This window comes from Corvus hawaiiensis, chromosome 30, assembly GCF_020740725.1.
Source record: "Corvus hawaiiensis isolate bCorHaw1 chromosome 30, bCorHaw1.pri.cur, whole genome shotgun sequence".
Lineage (NCBI taxonomy): Eukaryota > Metazoa > Chordata > Aves > Passeriformes > Corvidae > Corvus > Corvus hawaiiensis.
Genome location: NC_063242.1, coordinates 271048 through 293191, shown reverse-complemented (window position 1 = coordinate 293191; position 22144 = coordinate 271048). Strand labels below are relative to the sequence as shown.

The window sequence follows — 22144 nt, the reverse complement described above, 5'->3', positions numbered from 1 at the left end:
GCTAATGGGAGCAAAGGTGAGGGTTCTTGGGCATTTGCCACAAATCTGGATGTACAAGTTAATTTTCTGCCTCCTTTTCCTGGGAAATAACAGCTCACAGCAGATAGAGGGGTTGCAAGGTGGCAGCAGCTATTGAAAGGAATTGGAGTGTATGGTTTTGTTCTGAAACGTACTTGGCCATATCTGGTATAGTTGTGCCAGTTCAGAAATAATTTAAGAAAAGAGCTTCCTTGAAAATGAAATCTAGTCCTGTAAGAAACTCTGGTATTTCAAAATCGTGGATGTTTTTTCCATGGATTTAGAGGATAAATTGTTTTTGTTCATTCGTTGGTTGTTTTGTTGGTTTAGTTTTTGTATTTTTTTATTTTGAGGTAATATATTCTCATTTGGAAACAGAATAATAACTTTAAAATACATTTTTGATAAAGTTAAAACACCTTAGTTCTTAGCTTAGTATATAGAAAAAGCTAAAATCCTGTAAGAAATTGGAACTGAGTCAATCAAAAAGCCCCCTGCCTCCACACTGCAGTCAGTTCCCTGGTACTGAATTGTTTCAATTATCCTGCCAACACTTCCCTCCATTAATACGGTCTGTTGCCCCAACACCTTTTGTTTTAAAGAAACATATACTGTCAGAGGTGATGTATTTTGGCCACCAAAACACTCACCAGCATTTTACCGAAGTAGAAACACCGAGCACTCTGAGGCCATGTCTACATTAGCAATCAGTGCAGAGCAGGAGGAGAGGCTCTACAGAACATGCCCAAAATCCCTACCTCAGGGATTCTTTTACTCCATGGACTGAATGCTTTTTTTGGCTGGAGTTTGATCCAATTGGTGCTCTCTCAGGCCAAGGCTAAGTACAGGAACTGGGAGAGTCACTTCCCTCCTCACCTGTACTAAAATGCTAATGAAGTGCAAGTGCACGAATATGAAGCTGACTCACAGCAAGAAATCCCACCTGCTTACATCATTAGCTGTTGAAAGACATTATTTGCTGAGGTAACACTGACTGATGAAATAAGGTATCCAAAAAATCCTGCAAAAGGGTTGGGATTTTTGGTTAGTGGATCTTTGCTCAGAGACAGGGTATCAGATATGTTATCTATTATTTTTATATCTGGTTTTGTATCACTCTAGATATAGTAAATGGAACAAATATTACTTCGATGTAAATCACCAAACAGGATATCTTGCCTGAAATGTGAAGCAGAAATGCACAACACATAGTGGTAGCTCACACTTCTTTCCAAACCCTTTGCTACACAGCATTTGGACTGCAGTGATCACTGATATTTGCATCTAACAGCAAACACAGAAAAAGAGTCCTCTTTCTCATGGCATAAAATATATGCCAAACAAGAATAGAATCAGTTTCCTGTTAATTACCTCATCTCCTTTATTTACTTAATTACCAGTGGACCATCATTTCACTTCTGTTTTTCTCACTCACTCAATTACAAACTGTACCTGGTCCTAAGGAGCATGTCAAAAAAGATCAGATTGCAAACCACAAATTATTTAAGAAATACAATAAGAAAAAAATAATAAACACCCAAATAATAAAAAAGCCACAAGTAAAAGAAAATAGACATTGTCAGTGTAAGAACAAGGCACTGAGAGTTATCAAAGAAAGAGTAATGAAACACTTCCATCAGCTCATGGATTAACTTGTGTTATCAGCTATTTTGGTTAGAATGTATGGCTTCAAAATTATACTGTTCAAAAGTAGTAAGAAAACACCTTAAGACAATGCATTTCAAACTCTTCAGTGTTATATTTGTGCTTTCCTTTGGAGGCACTTTCTTCATAGGCAGAGAGGTATCTGTGTGGATAATAAACAAGTTCGATCTGTTTCCCAGGAAACATTAGCATCTTCTGCTCTAAGGGCATTCTATTAGCTGTGAATATTTACTGCTCACACAGATTTTTATAAAAGTTATAAGACCCTCTAGATAATGCTTTCAATCTCCATGCTGGATTGTGTGCCTACATGAAGAACACTCAGATTTTTAGTTATAGCATCCTTGCAGATTCATAAGGTCAGGGCAGTTAACAGCAGAAATACTGAGAGGTATATGCTGGCTTTTTATCACAGATGTCCTTTTATAAGCCACATATCTTTTTGGTAAGCTGAAGCATAATAATAGAAATGTATGTCTACATAGTGGAAGAAACAGAGCTTTAACTTTTCTTATTTCCTTCAGATGTTACCATAAAATCAGCATGATCATTGCAAGAAACTGAATCGAAACGATTTTTTTAGTGAAGTTAAATTGAATAGCTATGTGAATAAGTATTTCATCTTTTGGAAGTTAATGTCAGATCAAGCATTAAAATATTCTCTTTTAAACACTTACGTTTACTTTGTCCAACAACCTCATCTACTGTACAACATATTTAACTTGCTACCTGAATGAAGAAAATAAATTTAAGCCTAGACTGTGTTTTTTATTTATATCTTTGGTTGACTCTCCTGATCTCCAGCAAGCAAAGCGCAGATACCAAAGAAATTAGTAGCCGAGTGGATAATAAACTAGATGTGATCCCCTAGTGCAGAGAGCTTTTGAAAATATAAAAGAAGTCTTAAAATTGTATGTCTATGCATAGCTGCAAAGACATCAATGGGTACAGGACTTCAAAGTGCTAAGGTATGGAGCATATCACACATAAATGTGAGAAATCTGGAGCCTTATGTGGAGATGAAGCACCATCTATATGTAATGAGCATAAGTGGAGACTGAATAAATTCAACAAGCAAACCTCTAAAACTCGTGTTCTTGAAATACCAGTCCTGTGCAAGGTTAACAACAGTTTCTTGCTGTTGTTCTCTAAGCTAATGTGTACCAAATGTCACTTCCTTTCATCTAAGGATAACAAATCTCTAGCTGAGCACTTACCTGACTTTCAATCCTCACCCGTAGTTTGCACAGTTCTTACTGATATGGTTAAATAGAGGATGTCCCATTGTCTTGCTGACTGACTGGGAGACGTTTTCTTTGCTGGTCTGCATGGACACATCTGACTCCCTAGCCCAGAGAGAATTGTACAGGAGTATTTCTAGCTCCTTCCTTAAGCGTACAGCTTAATGCATTTGGAGCTTCAAATTCACTTCAGCTGTTGAACATGGCATAATGTAATACGGTTAAAGCTTTAATCAGAGATTGCCCAAATTTGGACCACCTCTGCAGGGCCTATTGCTGTTCAGGATCCTTTGGTGTCCAGCTCCTTCTGTGTTAGGCCTTCATAAAATTTGGAGATATAGTTAATAGGGACTGCTTGCTCTGTAGTGTGTGTGCAAGAGTCATGCTTGTGTGTCAAAACAAAAGAAGCGATGGGACTTAAAACTAGGTTAGGAAGGAGCCACACTTCCGAGACTTATAGGCGTGGAAAAGGAGCAAAATGTCACTCCATGTCATTAAGGTGTCACACTCACTAGTGAATAACATGGCCATGTTGACAATTTGTGTGATGATAACTTGATGGCGATGGCATGTCACTGTTTTGCTGCATGAAACCATGTGGATGTCACCTGGAATTCATCTACCCTAAGGTATTTACTAAATACAGTGAAGCTTACATATGTCCTCTGGTCAGCACATTGAAAAGAAGTCAAGAAGCTTACTCATCCAAGAAATGCAGGGTAATTAAACCCTCCAGCTAACTCTGAGCAACCTCTTACACCTTAAATGATCAGTTTTTTAATTTTTTTTAATGAATGTTTGTGGTTGCATTTTTACCCTCCCCTTGGAATAATCCCCTTCTTCCAGTTGACATACAAAATCATACTAGGAATCTCCTGTACATTTAATACTCTCAGTGTGTCCTCTAGTTCCTGCCTATCATTTCCAGCAAAGATTGGAATTATCTACCAACTGCGTGTAGTTTAACAAAGACAGGTGCTGGATTCTGCACCCAGAATGGCACAAGCAGACATACAAACTGGGAAACGAGATGCTGGAAAGCAGTGCCATGGAAAGGGACCTGGGAGTCCTGGTCAGTGGAAAGGTGACCATGAGTCAGCAGTGCCCTGGCAGCCAGGAGGGCCAAGTGTGTCCGGGGGGGCATCAGGCACAGCAACAGCAGCCGGGCAAGGGAGGGGATTGTCCCGCTCTGCTCTGCACCGAGGCAGCCTCACCTTGAATATTGTGTGCAGTTTTGGGTGCCACAATATAAGAAAGACATTAAACTATTAGAGAGCATCCAAAGGAGGGCCGTGAAGATGGTGAGGGACCTTGAGGAGAAGCTGAATGAGGAATGGCTGAGGTCACTTGGTCTGTTCAGCCTAGAGAAGAGGAGGCTGGGGGGAGACCTCATTGCAGTTGCAACTTCCTTGTGAGGTGAACAGGAGGGGCAGGCACTGATCTCTTCTCTGTGCTGACCAGTGACAGGACCTGAGGGAATGGCCTGAAGCTGTGTCAGGGGAGGTTTAGGTTGGATATCAGGAAGAAGGTTCTTCACCCAGAGGGTGGCTGGGCACTGGTACAGGCTCCCCAGGGGAGTGGTCACAGCACCAACCTGACAGAGTTCAAGAAGAGCTTGGACAATGCTCTCAGGGACATGGTGTGGTTCTTGGGGTGTCCTGTGCAGGGGCAGGAGTTGGACTTCAATCATCCTTGTGGTCCCTTCCAACTCAGGATATTCTGTGATTCTATGATCTAATCTATTTATGCTTAATTACTGTTTTCTAAAAGAACCTGGCTACATGCACTGACTAATAGGCAAGACTATCCTCTTCCACTTGTTATTATACCTCTCTGGTTTTTCGTTCATGACAAAAATAAGTTTCAGCACTAATGGTGAGGAAGTGCCAGTTTATGCTAATTGTAGTTGAAAAATAGATTAAATTCCAGACAATCACTTAAAATTATAAGCAGGAGCATGTGCCCAACAGGGGGTTTAGCCAGCTTTGCTTTTGCCTAACCCCATACTGCTCAAGGAGGCTTCTAGTCCCGGAAGTACACTCAGATGCTCCAAGAGATGGGAGCAGCTGCAAATGGGCTCTGAGGGGGGCACCTAACTGAGGGTTTCACAACCAAGGGATCTATCTATGCCTTCTTTTCTCCAGGTATCCTCCCTTTCTGAGCTACATTAATTGGGCTTCTTGACTCCTTTGTTTTAGGGTGATCCACAGAGATTAACTGTGGAAAAGGGTCCAAGCACAACCGGTGGCGGACACCTTGCTCTCTACCAAAACATTTTGAATGGAAACAACAAATAAAGTCCTTCCTTTTCTGTTTAATGTAGGAGCATTAAAAGAGAACTTATTATGTATTGCCCTTATTTGTCATTATAAAGAGTTCCAGGGCTGATTCTTCCTCCTTTTTTCAGCAAGAATAATCTTTACCTCCAGAGTATGACATTTTGACTTTAACATGGAGCTTTCAGAGTTTCCATCTGACTTTATTTCATCCATACTGGAGCAGCATGAGTCACTACTGGCAAAACAAACAGCTACAGACCTGAGCAATTCAAATCTTCGAGTGATGAAGCCAGTCAGTGGGGCTGTGAGGGGAACTGCTGCAAGTGGGAGTATACAGCAGAAGCAAACACAGGCATCAGCCCTCTTGGCTCACCAGCCAGGCAGCCAAACACTCACACCACAGCATAACCAAATATGGAGAGAAGACAAGTTGGAAAGAGAACTTAATCCTTAAAAAAATGTTCTACCTGATTGTGCCCCCCTCAACAGGCAGGACTTGGCAGTGGAACAGCCCACAGACTTAACTGGAAATCTGTGTGTGCTGGCAGCAATTTATTGCTGGATTCATTATTCTGCATGGTTTTGCCCTTGCAATTACTACAACTGCCTCCTTTTTCCCTTATGCAGTCTTTTTGCTTGCCTGTTCTAAGTCTGAGGTTTGAATCTGTTCACATGTCCTGTGTTTAAACACATCCCTTTTGCTTTCAGGTGTGTTTGTTGATCCCTTGAGCTGAAGATAGGAAAAAAAAAAAAAAGTAGTGCTGGATAACAACACATTGCATCACCCTCACAGAGAGTGGGAAAGCACATCACTTCCCCCCAACCTTTCGTCCCTGGAGCCCTTCAGGTTTCTGCAGCAGCTTAGCAGGCTGACTTCATTCTCATGGTCCTTTCAGCCTGAAGGGATTTGCTCATTTATCTACAGGAACTGGAAGTTTAGGAGGAAAAACTTTGATAGTAGTGTTGAATGGGCTGGTATTTAAAGTTGCATTCCTTGAAATTACGCCAGATGAAGTAACCAGTGTACCAAGTTATCTTACCACTCTTTGCTCTTCAGAAATCTGCTTTGTATCTGACAGCAAACACATATCACACAGAAATTACACTGCCAGTGGATGCTTGAATTAGATTTTGGCTAAAAGTTTGTGATGGCATTCGGTTTGTGATCTTGAGAAATCAAAATATTGAGTTGCTGTTTCATTTAAATGAAAAAAAACCCAACAAACTAACCAAAAAAAGCCTCACAAAATAAAATTCAACAGTTTAGTATCATGTTCAGGCAATCTTGTTTTAGGGTAAATTTCAGGTAGTCTGTGCAGGTCCTCTAATTTTACTCCTAGGCAGTGACATGTTCAGCACTGCCATTGCTGTGTATTGCTTTGTGTTCCTCTTGCTTTCATGGTTCCAGCACCATCCTGGAGTCTGCAGGGCACAGCTTAGTGGAAACTTTTCATCTCCTTCTCTGAGAAAATAAATAGAAAAGTGCAGCTAGAAAAACAAATGCAATCTATTTGGTTTTGTGCAGCATCTGGAAAGCAGACTTCATCTTAGTAATTGTAGAAATTCACCTCAGAACTGGTCGTGGGGGAGTCCCCTTTACAGACAACAGAGAACAAATCAGCGCACAAAGGGAACTAGGGCATGGCTCACCTCCTCCTAAAGGACGTGTCTGGAACAGCTGACACAACTTATGCCCTCAGTGTGCCTGCTTCTCTCCATGACTGCAGAGACAGCCTGGGCTGACCACCTCACACACAGGGATCTACACCTCTGGTGTCTGGAACTCAGTACAGCCTCTCCTCTGAACACACAGGTGGAACAAGGTAACACTTCCTAACACTTCCTTTTACACACAGTGGCTCTGGGCCCAGGGTGTGTTGTGCCTCCCACCTGCACGCAGCTGCTGTGGCTGTGTGTTCCCCTAATGCCGTGCTTGGCATCCCTGCGTTTCATATCCTCTTGGCTCACTGCTTCCAGGGCAAGGCAGCAGCTTCAGCACAGTTTCTCACCAAGTGAGTTTCATCTTTTTGAAACAGAGCTCTGGCTCCTTTTCCTCTCCTTGCTCCAGTCCTGTAACCTGTGCAGCAATACCTGAAAGCCTTTTTCAAACAAACACTATTCTACTGAATTAATCAATGTAAGGTTCTTCAGTTAGAGCAGAAAGACAGAGACTACCCAAATGGTCTGGATGGCACTATAACATGCCTCTCTGCACCAATGTATTCAGGACTTGATTTTCACATAGCACTGGTTAACAGAGTTATTACCTGTGGTGGAAAATCTTTGCTGTTTAAAGAAACAGTTGCTTAAACCTGTTCCATTGAATGCCAGTTAGGGTCCACCCTCAGACTTTTGGCATATTCCCAAATCAGCCTTGAATTGAACAACCTTTGGTCAGTTCCACGGAAGGTTAATGACACATAATTGTAGGTTACAGCAAGATCTTGAGGTGAGGGCAAATGTAGCATTATAAGGCAGCAGATGAGAGCATGACTTGGTTATTTTGTCACTTCAGTGACAGAAGTGGAGACAAGCATCAATTGTCCAGTTACTGTAAACCTGCACTGTTTGTTTGTTTTTGTTTTTTATCCAGACAATGATTATAATTATAGATATGAGCTTCTTGGGAGATCGAGAACGACAATTATGGGATGTTTGTCATTTGAGCACTCTTTGCAGTAACTGACATACAAATGTATGCTTCACTTTGAGTGTTTGGAGTCTGTCCAAAGACATAGATGGCCAATACCTCTTCATACTCTTAATTTCATGATTGCAACAGAATGCTATTGTATGTCTGAAGTTGACAATAGTAGTTCACTTAACTTATTAGGTTTACAGATTTTTAGGATTTGATGTTTAATCAAATGCATTCCCTTATCTGAGTGTTACCTCAAACAAACAGCACAGCTTCAATTGATACTTTTCACTTCTGTGCTGTAAAAAGTTGGAATCAACTCACACACTGCCTTTTAGTTCCAAAGACTGGGGAACAGTTTTAATTCCTTACCTCTTCCATTCACAGGCAGAATTACACAGAGAGAAAAAAAACCTAAAGTATTGCTTGTGTAATTTTTATACTATCTCTCCGCAGAAAACATTTCTTTTTTTTATAACAGTTCTTTCCATTGAAATTCAAATCGGACTATGCTTGTCTGATGCCCAATATAAGTTTGATAATGTGCTTCATTTGAGAATGTGATTATTGAGATGTCACCTACTGCAACTATATGTATTCAGACAATGCAAATGAATACACACTCTTCTGCAAACGCACTTTCAAGAGTTTCTGAGCTTGAAGCTCTAAGTGATTCACCCCATACTAGAAATTGTCAGTGCAGTAACCTTAGGACATCCTAGAACACGACTCTGAAGTTAGTGGATTACGGAGTAAGAAGCAAGTAGGTTATGCATTTATTATATGCATTATTATCCTGGTCTATAATAATGCTGGCTGGCCATGTTAAGTCATGTAGAGAATTATGCTTCAAGACTCAAGTAAGCTTTCAGAATGTGTCAGTATTAATGTGCAATCAGGAGGCATCTCACAAAAAGCTATTTCTCCACATCCACTTACCTTCAGTTCAGTGTTGCCCAGCTTAATCTCTGTGCTATCACCCATGTTAAAGATATTAGTCTAAGCAAGACAGTGGATAAACAAGTATCTATTGAGAAATGTCCTACAGAAAGAGGATGCAGAGGGAAAAAGCAGTAACTTCGCTTCTTCACAGACCACACAAACAATATAATTCCTGAAAGATTTTGCAAGCTTGTTTTACTTTTCAAGCTTATATGAGTCCTCAGTGTATCATCTCAAGAATGTTGCCATCATTTGAGATGCCTTCAGCCTCACAGTGAAAGTACATGGATTATAGCAGCAGCAGCAGAGGCAGGAAAGCCAAGGCAGATCCTCCTGCTCTTCTCACAGCCCAGCTGCTGATGTCTTCCCAAGTAAAGCAGGTGAAAAATTATTTGCTCCACACTCCAGGGGAAAATTAGTTCACTGTTGTGCCCTTTACAATTCTCCTCGTTGAGGAAGGCTCCCCAATGAGCAACACTGCAGAAGTGGATAAATACATGCACAGAACCACAAAATGATTTGGGCTGGAGGAGACCTTTAAAGATCATCTAATCCAAGCCCTCTGCCGTGGGCAGGCAAATTTTTCACTAGACCAGGTTCCTTAAAGTACTGACCAGTCTGACCTGGGACACTTACAATGACGGAGCATCCACAACTTCTCTGGGTGCCTCCTTCATTTTGTTCACTGAAGTATTAAAAGAAGTACAAGGCTCCCATATGAGTGAATTCAACCTGTGGAAAAAAGAACTTTGCATCAATCTGTTCAATCTTACCTGCACATGAATAAACCAAAACAAAACTGATCTTTGTAAGCTTTGTTGAGCTTGTTTTCAAAGAGAGAGAAAGAAAATGAAGGCAAGGGTTTAGACCTATTGAGTATAATGTGAGTACTCACAGGCTGTAAAATGAGAGATTTTATTAACCTAGGTGAGAGAAAAGCAGGAAATTCCCATATTATATCATTTTCCACTGAGGAACCTCTGGTGGACTTGCTATTTCCAGGAGGGCGTAGTGTTCCTAGAAGTGAGAATTGATTTAGATTTTTCTCTCATCATTCCCCTGTGAAAACAGAATCTGAGCTTTTGCCAAACTCTGTAGGAGTATCTCTTTTTTAAAATCATTATTACAATAAGGTCAAGTTCTTTTTAAAACAAAACAGTTTATATGCATAAAATCTCATATGCTTGGTGTTTATTGTCTGCCACATCCCAATATTTTACAAGTGTACAATAATGATAGCTTCCTCTTTCATGCTGCCTTTTGTAAAGAGATTTCAAAGCATTTCCCAAAGAAAGTGAACTGTAATTATGCATGTGGTATAGATGGGGAAACAGAAACACCAAGAGGTAAAGCAATTTGCCCAAGGTGACAGGACAAATTAGAGACACTCAGGCATAAATCCCATGTCTCCTCTTTTTGCTTCCTTGCTAACCACAGCCTCACTTGGAGATGGTATCACCAGCTTGTAAAAGCAGTAGGGAACTGTTGTGGGAGTACTACAAGATGCAACCTGGTGTGAAGCTGATACAGGATCAGACTCAGGGTCCACCTGCAATCCTTCTTGGTCACAGGGGTAACAAGTAAATGGTAACTTAGCCGAGCTGAGAAGGGCTTGCAGTGCTGGGATCTCCTCACTGAACCTTGGGTGGATAGACAGGGGCTGCTGAAAGGCAGACCAACCTCCATGGCTGCTGCACGGAGGAATCCTCCCTGCAGGCACTGAGGCACTAATAACCTCACCTTCCTGAGGATGCATTCCTCAGAAATCAGGCCGACAAGATTTTTCCCCTTCAGTAGCGGTCAGAGTGGCTGATCATGGAGACAGAGGCCTCTGTAAAGCAATGTGGAGCTGCTTTGTCCCACAGGACATCGTGCCTTGGAGAGATGCAGAGGCAGCCCTCACCACCTCGTTGCACAGCAGAAGGATTCCTGCTCTCCCACAGCACAGAAGCATCCGAACTCTACCGCTATTTGTGGTTTATTTGGCACGTTAAGATTGATTTGAAATTATTTCCTGTGTATTCACAAACCCAGCAAGTAGTTTCCCTTTAAAGTGCACCAGCTGTGACATTGGGCAGGTTCTGTAATTTCAAATGAGGCGCTAAGAGACTACTCCTTTCAACAGCTTTTTTTTAATGAGGGTGGGTATCTGTTGCAATGAATCAATTAAAACTCTTCTGACACACAAGTTGTGTGTTGCCAGACTCGTTTCACAGGTTTCTCAGGAGGGAGGATAACATGTGACAGCACACAGAAGCCAAGAGGACTGGAGAAGATCAGAAGCCTGCATGAGTGAGCTTAGCTTTCCAAAATATTTTCTTAAAGCGCTATTCCAAGGACCACTGACCTCTGCAACAGACAGCACCATGGTGGAGCAAGAGATGCTGCTGCCGTGTGCTTATCCTCAAGAAAAGTGTAAGTGACCAAATATGATTTTGTGTAAGAAATGAAAACAGGACACTGGAGGAAGGAAATGAAAGGAATTATCTAGGTTGTATAATTGAAAAGACTGAGGGAGTAGAGGGGAAATGCTAAAATAAGGAAATAAGGAAGCTATTAACTTTATGTTGTAGGCATGCAATTGAAATATGATTAGTGTGCTTGCAAGCAAAAGAAAGGATGCTGGTATGCACAACTCGAATATAAAAGCTTCTTGAAGAAACTTTCTTTAATCTTTGACTTTCTGCTTGTATTTGCAAAGTGCTGTGGCGTGGAGCTCCTTGTGTGGTGGGAATGTGAACAACGAGCTTTGATTTAGTAACTTAAGGAGCAAACTGGAGTGCAAAGAAAGCATTTTCAAGAAAGACATGGTGTGGTTAAAACTAATGGTTTAGGGTTTTTTTAACAATGCAATGCCTCTTTTTCCTAAGACACCAGCACGCTTTCTTGATATTTTATCCAAAAGTCAGCTGAGATTAGGGTACAGTGGGAATATACCCAAATCCATCCCTCCCTCCTGATACCACACTGTCACAGAACTTCTTTGCCAGCCAGAAATTTTGTTTTTATTACCAGAAAATATAATACAGGTAACAAACCAAATAAAGTCTGTACACACTGTTTTTTAAAATGCCTGGGAATGTTTCAAAAGACTAGTGAAAAACCAAGCCAGATTTCCAGCATGCCAAAGACAAGTAAGACAGAAAGGTAGAAATGTAGCTGACTACAATGAAGTCGGGTAACTAAGTCTGGACTGGACATGTCTGAACAAAATATTAAGCAAATGTAGAAATGGAACTGGTATGTCCTGAAGCCGCTTCAGTGCACTGCCAGAACAAAATTCATTGCAAAAAAAACTCCTTCTCCCTTTCAACTCAAGAAATATTGCTTTTTGAATGGCCTAGCTTGCTTTGGCAAATTCATGAGGAGGTTATTTAAAACTTACTCCAGATTGAAGGATTGTCTTTGTTCTGTGTGTAAAAATATCACTTTGTACAGGGCTTTGTGTTCGTTATTGGGATGTCAGCAAAGATGCAGTTTACCTGTGGAGAGATGTTTTCAGTTTTGTCTTGTTTTCCACTCCCTGCTTTGTATATGCAAGAGAGATAAAAATCATCCTTACCACAGTGTCCTGTTGAGCTGACTTAGAAGCTTATAACCAACAGACTGCAACAGAGCTTAAATGAAACCTGGAGTTAAAATATCTGTGCTATTGAAAAAACCCAACCAAACCCTACTTTCCTTTCTGCTGCCTAGTGTCCTATTAAAGGTTTTTAAAAAGCAGGATGACAATACTTTATTTTTAGCTTTGCTGTAACCTCAGCAATATAAGTGATAGGGTTTTTTTCTTTCTGTTGTTCGCTTTAATGTTAAACAGAAAATGGGAATCTTTGGGGGTTAAAATCATCCAATTGCCTTTAATGGAAGACATAAAAGGTCACTGGACCTCTCAAATGGCTCAGTTTTGTATATGAAATTCAACTTCTTACTGTGTGTCATTGTATTTGCGTGTGTGTGAGAGAGAGATTTCTCAGTCTCAGTTTGGCTGTCAAAGTCACGGGAATGTGACATGAGGCACTATAGGGTTTGAAAAAGTTGCATAGAGAATTCAAATCAAGCCCAAAGGAACTAAATCCATAGGAGTAAGGAAGCCATGTAATGCCTCAGGATGGATGAGCTGGGTCCACTAATTGCACCTTCTGGTGGCATGAATCAGCAGTGACCCCCCTGAAGCCAATTGAGTTACCCCATGGGCTTAACAAAGGACTGTGTGGAGGACCAGCCTCACTGCACTTACAGTATTAAGCTTTTGCCCAGAGCAGGTAGGCTGTGTATCTGACATGTTAAAAAGACCAATAGAGCACTGAATGGGTCCATTCTAGCTGTAAAGAGTCAAATCATGCCTCAGTGGGTGATGCTTTTCAGCTCAAAATGAAGGGGTTTCTTGGATTGATCCAAGAGGCCAACCTGCTGTAGATTTTTGCTTATAAATAAATACCTAAATCTTTCAAGAAATTTTTTCTTCTAAGCAAAATGAGCATGGTACATCTTTGGAAGCCTGCACCTACTTGTTGGGAGCTGTTGGTTTGCTACCTGTTGCTGTGTGAAGTCAACAAGAAACTCAAAACTTTACACCTGAACCAAAGGTCTAGCTGTCTGTGTCGACTCATTTCCATGTGCCTTCAGCTTAATGCCATTTGCCTCTCTAAAAGTCTTTTGAGGAAAAACTAAGATATTTGTGGTTTGGGTTTTGTTGTTTTTTTGGGGTTTTTTTTTTTTTTTTTTGACCTCCAAGACACACCAGGATGGTCACAACACTGAAAAATTAGCCTGTGGTTAGTTATGGGGCATGTTTTTCATAGAACCGTGGTGGTCTCATGCTGTAGTGCCAGGTTATTCAGTCTACAGGCAAATACTTTCTCTTCCCTTGTGAATATGAGCTGGGGTTTTTGGTGGTCTGTAGCTCTATTTCACCAGGTATTTGGAGCAAATTTTGCTGAAGCCATTAGAAATTCTCTTGGCAGAGGGAGCTTTCAAAGGAAAAATAGTAAATTAGACATTACAATGGATTTTACTCCTCTTAGAAAGCAAAAAGTGTATCAAATATGTAGTTCCTCCTAGAAAGCAATAAACAGACTTCTAAACTATGTGGCATAGTCCTAGGTATTCCCAAATATCTGCTTGCAGATGTAAATTTTCAAGGAAAATAACAGAAACTATTTTTTTGCACTTCTCCCTTTGAGTTATTAGTTATTTTAATAATGGTTTCATATTTTTTGATGTATTTTGAATATCTTATGTTAGGCTTCTTCTTTAGGTAATATTTGTACATTTCCAGAGCCCAAATATAGGGGTTTTTTTTTAACTCTAGAAGAGCATATGACGAAAATACAGTGGTCTAAACTTTTATTAAAAAAACCCCAAAAAACCAAACAACCGAAAAAACCAAACCAAAAGAAATAAAAACTCACCAACAAACAAACAAAAAACCCTCAAAAAAACCCCTAATGCTTTTGTGCTTGTACTTTAATCTTCTGTCACACAGTTAATAGCTACTTATTTTTTTTCAATTATTCCAAAAGCAAATCACCTTTGTGTTAAAACCAAAAAAGGTATTTCAACCAAAAATTATTTGTGTTTGGGGCGAGGGTTGGATTTTTTTGTTTGTTTCCTTGTTTTTGATGACTGTTTCTCAGCTATGAAATGTCAAACACAAATTCAGGGTGGCTTACTTAGATTTCAGATTTGAAAAAACATTGTAAAATTAATATATTTCATTCTTGCTGTCTAAGAACAGCACTGTAGTATTATGTGTGTGCTGATGAGAAGATGTGGGAGATTTCTGTTCTCTCTCTGTCTTGAGAAGACAAAAATGTGGTGGTTGCCTAGGAGGAGTATTTAAAAAGTCTTTATCTGAAACAATTTTCCCAGCCATTTGCTCATTCTCAGTCTCATTTTATTTTCATTTTTTTAAATTTTCAAATCTAAAGGTTTTGTTTGCTCATGTCAGAATGCATTCTTTTAGACTTAGACTTCTAAATGAATGATCATCCTCAAAGCAGGGTGATTCCCTATTAACAACATCACTTTTATAATCACTTCTCAAATTTGCCAGTAAAGACTTCTTTTCCTTTGTCTTGTTTGGATTGTGGATTAACACATTAAATCACGTCAGACTAAGAACTGGTCTCAGGTGGATCACAAGAAAAACAGCCCTAGTTATCTCCTGATGAACAGCTACTTTTTTAAAACCTAATGGGGAATCAATTTCTAATCCATCCAGCACACTCTCTGTAAGTTCCAGTAAATGCACATCTTAAATCAAAATGTCATGCACAGTTAAATTGCATGTCTTGGAAAAATCAAAATATACTGTTCCAAGACAGATACAGTTCTTGAACAGAGCTGTCATACTGTCAAAACAAAAGATTTATTTCAGGAAATTTGTTTTCCAGGGAACTGTGCTGCCTGTCAGCTTTTTTGGCTCTTATTTTTTGATATCTTGCCAAATTAACACATCAGTGTATGTCAATGCAACCTATAGCTGTAGTCAGCTAATAGGAAATGAAGTCTGTATCACTCCAGACTTTCTCTGAAGATCAGAAATGTCCAAAGGAAGAAAAAATAAACTGAAAACGAGACAAAAGTAATACACATGCTATTCACATGCTTCTCCACTCAGAGCCACATTGAAAGATACTTCCATGTGAATTGCTCTGTGTTGACTTATCTTTGGAGGAAGGGCTTATGCAAGGGTGGAGCCCAGGCAGGCATATAGGAAGGACAAATGCACCTGTCAAAGGTTACAGAGAAGTATATTTGGGGAAACAGTTTATGTTCCTTCTGAGTAGACTGGCCACTAAAAAGCTTCTCCACATAAAGTTGCTGTAACCAGTGCTGACCACTCATTTTGCACAGGTTACCTTAGTTGTCCCATAAAAATGCCAGGCTTAGCTGGAAAAGGAGATGGAGCAAACACATGGACTCTGCAGGCTCCTCCAGGGGCCTGGCAGCTGCATAAAGGCTGCTCAAGAACCCCGAGGATGCAGGGCCTTTGCCCGCACAGCGTCCTTGTGTTTAATGTGTTGCTGTTTGTGCTGCTGTGGTAACGCGGGTGGGAACGCTACCAGCAGCTGCAGGCGTTCAGCTCCCCGTGCAGGAAGATGGGCTCTGAGGGCCAGTGGGCGGCTGGCCTAGGCTAACTTTGCAAGAAAGGGAAGCAATGTTCAGGGAGAAAACAGCAGAAGCACGTTTAAAATGGACTCAGAATACATCTGCAATATCACTCAGCATACAGGTCACATCTCAAAGGCATCGTGCACACATCTACGGCCCACTGCAGTCCTGGGTCTGGGAAGTGTTTCTGACTCTTGAGATTTTTTTCTTCAATCACATTTGTGAGATTTCTGCTGTACTGGATTCCTAAGGGGTAGAATTTCTACTGCATTGGCCACATAGAGCTGTTGGTAGTGAGGGGTCTACTTGTATTTCTCACCATACCATAGCATATCCTTGCCTATGAAAAATAAAACAAAAAACAAACAAAACCCCAAAGCAACAACAAAAAAACCCCAAACCCAAAGAACCAACCAAACAAAAAAACTCCAAAACCAAACAACAGAACAAAAAATCAAAACACAAAACCAAAACAAAACAAGAAACCCTTGAAACCAATCCTGCTATCATATTTTTGGCCCTATTATGCTGTCAAAGTTGTAATGAGGTAACTGAGGACAAAATTTCATATGGTGTTTCCTTCCTGAGGCATGGAGTTTGGAGCACTGCAGTCTGCAGGAGACTCTGTCCCGTGCTGCTCATTTAAAAAGAGAGAGGTGTCAGATGCATTTTGATGGTATTTTCCTGACCTGGGACTTGGCCCAGCTGAGACATTTAAGACTAAAATCCCAATAAATCCGGTGGTGATTAAGTTCAAAAACTTATTTGCTCTTCAGTTTACCAAGATCTTGAAGCTGTACATATCCTGAGGTGTCCCAATCTTAGTGGAGTTGAGCGAGTAATTCAAGGGTCACTTTGTACATATCCCTAACTAAGACTATTATAGGGAAAACTGGTCCCACAAGTGTACTCTAAGCATACTCAGCTTTCAGGGAGATATTTCTCACCTTATTATGTGCAGCGACTCTTGCTTTTTTGCTGCCAAAATCAAAATTCCTCTCCTCTGCCCGAGCACTACAGAGCAGACTGAGTATTTACTTTAGAAGACTTGGAGATTTTCATTCCCTATTTGAATAGGAAATGTTCAAATCTCTCCAGTCTCTTGAGAGAAAGCCATGCCAAGCTACTCTGGCAGCAGGCAGTCCCACTTCAACCACACCACCTGCCTGGTGCTGGTTACTCACTCCACACAGAGCTGGACAGGCCTGAGTTTTAGTTTCCCTGCTGGGACTTCTTTTTCTTGTCATTCCCATTCTACCACCAGTGGTTAAAACACAGAAAACTGGGGAGAGACAAGGGCCAGAAACCTGGATGCCCTCATGCCAGGTGTGTGTTCTGAGCATGAGGAGACATGACCTGGTTGCCTAATATGCTCTTTCTCTTTATGCACTAGTGTATCTTGAAATGTTTCCTGCACAGTTGCAGATGGAGGATGAGGAGCACATCCCTCCAGCCCACTCACACTGACCTACTTTAGAGCTGCTAATGGCATCAGCTCGGGGGGAGGAGGGTGGGCAGGAAATGAAGCCCCCTTCCCACGCACACTGTGCAGCCAAAGCAGAGAACCAAACTTAGGACATCCAATTCCCAGGTCACTGCTTTAGCAGCAGGGTCTTCTATGATTGTGTGGCAGCTGTGGCAAAGAGGGAACATTAAAAAGCATAAGTCCTGCGCAGTTCTTGGAAGGGAAGGAGAAAAAAAGAAAAAGGAAAATAAATAAAGAGTGGGGAAAAGCCCAAAAAGTTGTATTTTGGAAGGGATCCAGTTCGCAGATCCCAACAAAATGCAAGTATCTCCTTGCAGGTCTGACAGGTGGGTTTTAAGGTTTCTCTCCCCACCCAGCCAGTTTTATTGGCTACGTCTAAGCAGGTACATGCTAAGCTGCTTGGGGTTGTTATTGCAAGCTCCTAACACTCTTTGTGCACTTTATGGATCTATTGCTCAGGATTCAGACTCTGCTCAAAGGCCTGAGATCTTAAATACGAGGTATTACATCAACTTAACGCTGAGTCACCTAAGCCCTTTATTGAATCTGGCCCCAGTGCATTTTTCAGGCTTATTTGCAGAGCAGCAGCTATTATTACCAGCAGTAACTGGGTTAATAACAGGGCCTCCAAGAGAGAAAGCAATTTGTAACACCTGTGATGCTTTGACTGAAACATGTTCATTATCCCCGTTCCCAGTTATGTAATAGGGGGAACAATATCAAAAAAATACTTCTCCTCGCAGAAACCTCTAGGTCCCCACTGCCTGTATATGGCCTCTGTATCCTGTTTGCTCAGACTTACATGGTTACAGTTGCCTGGAACATCCTCAGCAGAATGCCCCTTGAGTTTTGGTAACTGGGCATGGGTTAAAAAAAGCAAATACAACAAATACACAAAAAAACCAACAAAACACTTAAAAAACCTAAACAACAAAACAAACAAAAAACCCCAACAACAACAAAAAAAACCCAGACAAAAAGACATTTATTTTCACTGTGGACAGACAGTTGTTGCACACTTGAAGTCTGACAGATGTGGTTTTCTGGCAAGTGGGTGAGAAAAAAGCAGTATCTTGAATCATGTTAAGGGGAAGGGTGAGGTTTTTCTTTTTCGGTTTGGGAGAAAAAGATTTGAAAATTTTCAAAGTTGTTCTTAGCAGCTCTACATGCAACATATGGTCCTTCCTGAGCTTTTAACCATTCCCAAAGTGGGACTCTGCCAAATGAAAGTTAAACAAAAGCTACCCTTACAAAAATATTTAGGAAGCCCTGTTTTAGAAGTGAGTGCACATGTTGGCTGTGACTCAGAGCACACCCACACACTGGGTAGATAGATTAGCATCTAAACCACTAGGCAAGCTCCAGTTCTTGCTCAGAAGGTCAAAAAAGCCTGGGAAATGTCCACTGCTCCCTTTCTCCTCAGAACAATTATTTTTTTCCAGATTACAAAGTCATTTTGGATGGCACTGCAGCAGTGAAGTCAACTGATTTATAGTCATAAACAATTGTATTCCAAGTCAGGAACCAATTTTGTAATTTCTGGACAAAAGAATAAAGTAGAGATCAGAAAAAAAAAAAAAAAGACAAAGGAAAAAATGTAACCAAAAGGCCCAACACTCCAAAAGCCAAACCGTTTCCTTTGGATTGGTTTCTTTTAACATTTGTTTTTACTGCACAGAAACCAATGGGATTCATAAAATATTTGCTAGGGAGGCACATATTAATGGAAAAGAGATGAAAGCCAAAATCGTCCTTGATAATAAGTTTTGTCCAGAACTGGAAAAGGTCAAACTTGATGTAGTTTATTTTCTTTTTCTAATTTGGTGTCGTATTATGAGCTCAAAATACCGAGACTGCCACATGCATTTCACTTGGCTTCCACATATGGTAGCTGGCCTGTTTCCAAGGCACCTGTGACTGAAGTCCCCACAGCTCCTTCGGTGTTGTTAGGAAGGTCATGGATGCCCACCTTTCCTGCCCTGCTTCCCACACTGAGGAGACACAGGGAAGAAGCTGGGCTAGACCTAATAGCACTAGGAACCTTTATTAGGCTAGAAATTAGGTTGTCCTGAAATTTGAGGTACCTCCTAACCAGGAGAGAAAAAAAGGCTATCAATAAACTTTTCCATACTGATGCGTGTTTTATGGGTTGCGCCTGAAAGGCTTTTAATGTAGCACTAGAAGTTGTGGGTTGTCCTGAAAACCAAGGTTTAGTCTGTTCTAGAAACCTCAGACATTCATACAACCTAAACCATGAACAAGAATATTGGTGAAGTCAAAGTGAAGCAAATAAAACTCAAAGCTTCTAGAGATGACAAAAATATGTAAACGAGACAGATGCAGAAGTCAGAACTAAAAACACTTTAAAGATTTCCAGCCATGCTATCATATCAAAATCTGACTGAAAAGGGAAGCTGGCTAGTTAGGTAATTCTTGTGACATCAGGCATTCTAAGATAGTGCCAGGCTTTTTCTCGGTGTTTCATTCTGTACTTTTACTGTTGTGGCTGAGATAATAAGGAGGCAAATAGTATATGGTGGGCAGGCAGAGTGACAGCAGAGTCTGAGTGGAAAAAAACACTTTTTCCTTTTTGTTTTAGTGATGATGGAGAAAAAGGGTCAGAAAAGCACAACAATGTGAGTTTCAGTAACATAGAAACAGCCTGGAGCTGTATTCACTATTGCAGACTTGCCATGGAGGAAATACAACAGATTGACAGGGTGTATGGCCATTATTAATATTTCAGTCACGCAGGCAAAGCAGAGATTAGTTAAATCTTTATTAATAGTTAATCCCTTGCAAAACCAGGGGCGGAAATACTAACTCACCTTGATGGCTTGTGGTTTGGATTTCTTTTCCCCCAGTGTGGCTTTTCACGGTGCTGCCTGTTGTTCTCATTATTCAGAGACAAATGGCCTTATGATCCCCCTAGAGATTCCTTTTCCAATGTTAAAACCAGCAGGAATGAGAAAGAGGAAAAATAAATGGCAGGAACAAGATGGCTTTTCTATTTTCATTGCTCCCACTGGTGCTGTGTCAGAGGTAGTCCAAGAAGTGTCTAGAACCAGTGTTCAGTAAAACCTGCTTTTCTTCTGCCTTTGCAGTGCCATTTCAACAAGTTAGATCTTGTTGCCTCTTCCAGAGTAACCATCACGTGTTCAACAGTGAGGGTGCTCTTGCCAAAACATTTTTCTTATCAGGATTATTCTTTTGCAAGATGAAATATCAAAGACTCTGCATGATTAATCTTTTGAACTTTGCCTGTTAATAAATACAGAATTCTCTCTGGCCTCAGAAATGTTTTCCAATAACTCCTTTTCTTTGAGTAGAAGTTTTGAAGTTTATCAGAACTATTTGGGACACTATTCTTAATTGCATTTTTCTTCTTTATTGAAAAAAAAGAGAACAACCACCTTTCATTAAGAATATTTTTCATTTTCATTCAATTTTATTTTACTCATTAAATGAAAAAGGGCATGGCTTTTCCTCCCAGCACAGTGCTGTAAGAAGGAGCTAGCCAACCATCCTACAAGCAGTTCATGCTCAGAGAAAGCAATACTGGGCAATTTTGCTAGGCTTCACTAAAGTGAAATTATCCAGGGGGAAGAAAAAAGCATGTTGCTGTAGGAAGGTGCTGCCCTAACCATGGAGATCACCCTCAGGAGTAGTGAGGGATCTCTGCTTCTCTGGAGCAGCAGCATTCCCCAGGTGTGCAGAGTGACAGCCACCATGGTCATGACACAGGACGGGCTGGCAGCACCTGCATCCCTCTTGTTTTGTGACTATCTGAGGTGACAGGAAGCTATTGACCATTAAGTCTGTTTAATAGCTAGTAGTCATGGCTTTTGTGACAGAAAAACCTATGGAAACTGGGGTTCTGCTCTGCCATTTTGGATTTTGCCTGAGGCATTTGTCTGTATGTTGAAAGAGGGCTCAGGCAAGCTGTCTTCCATCCACACCTCAGTATCAGAGTGTGCAGCTTTTCCTTGCTGCTTCCACATTAGCTTTTTCCTCCTTTGCAATACCAGCTTCCCCTCACTGATGATCAGAGAGGGCTCTGCTCCTGACTGTGAGAGGAGAAGACCTTGGATGAGCCAGCTGTGTAGATATCTGCCCTTCCCCTGGGGAAGCCAGAAGGGTGGAATGCTGTATTGGGTTTGCATGGTGAGGTTTTGGTAGCTGGAAACAGGGCCACAGGCAGGGATTCTGTGAGAAGTTGCTTCCCCCGTGTTTGATGGAGTCAGTGCCAGATGGCTCCAAAACGGACCTGCTGCTGGCCAAGGCTGAGCCCATCAGCAACAGTGGCAGGACTTCTGGGATAACACATTTAAGAAGGGGGAAAACCTACTGCACGAAAGCAACTGCAGCCAGAGAGAGGAGTGAGAATATGTGAGAAGAATAGTCCTGAAGACCCAAAGTCCGTGGAGAAAGAGGAGCAGGAGGTACTCCAGGGCCTGGAGCAGTGGTTCCCCTGCAGCCCGTAGTTCAGACCATGGTGAGGCAGTTGTGCCTCTGCAGCCCATGGAGGAGCACAGATCCACCTGAAGCACATGGAGGACCCCACACCAGAGTAGCTGGATGTACCTGAAGGACCCCATAGGAAGACCAGGTTGGAGCAGGGTCCTGGCAGGATCTGTGGCCCCATGGAGAGAGGAGTCTACATGGGAGCAGGTTTGCTGTCAGAACTTGTGACCCGTGGGGGACCCACACTGGAGCAGCCTGAAGGACTACATCCTGTGGGAGGGACTCATATTGGCTT

At 41.3% G+C, this 22144-nt stretch overlaps 1 protein-coding gene and 1 long non-coding RNA gene across 3 annotated transcripts in view; one reads left to right on the top strand and one right to left on the bottom strand.

The window, feature by feature from the left end:
• Positions 1 to 4793: 4793 nt before the first annotated feature.
• LOC125318551 lies at positions 4794 to 20757 on the bottom strand. Its single transcript, XR_007200417.1, has 3 exons — positions 20214 to 20757; positions 9420 to 9515; positions 4794 to 6665 (listed from the first exon to the last, which is right to left on the bottom strand). It is a non-coding gene; the product is annotated as an uncharacterized LOC125318551 (long non-coding RNA).
• PTPN3 (protein tyrosine phosphatase non-receptor type 3) overlaps positions 11028 to 22144 on the top strand; it is a 165064-nt gene continuing 153947 nt past the window's right edge. For both annotated transcript variants that reach the window (XM_048289437.1, XM_048289436.1), the window contains exon 1: positions 11028 to 11198. In XM_048289437.1, the coding sequence (XP_048145394.1) occupies positions 11072 to 11198 (127 nt within the window). In that variant the 5' untranslated portion in view covers positions 11028 to 11071. The remainder of the gene's footprint in view (positions 11199 to 22144) is intronic.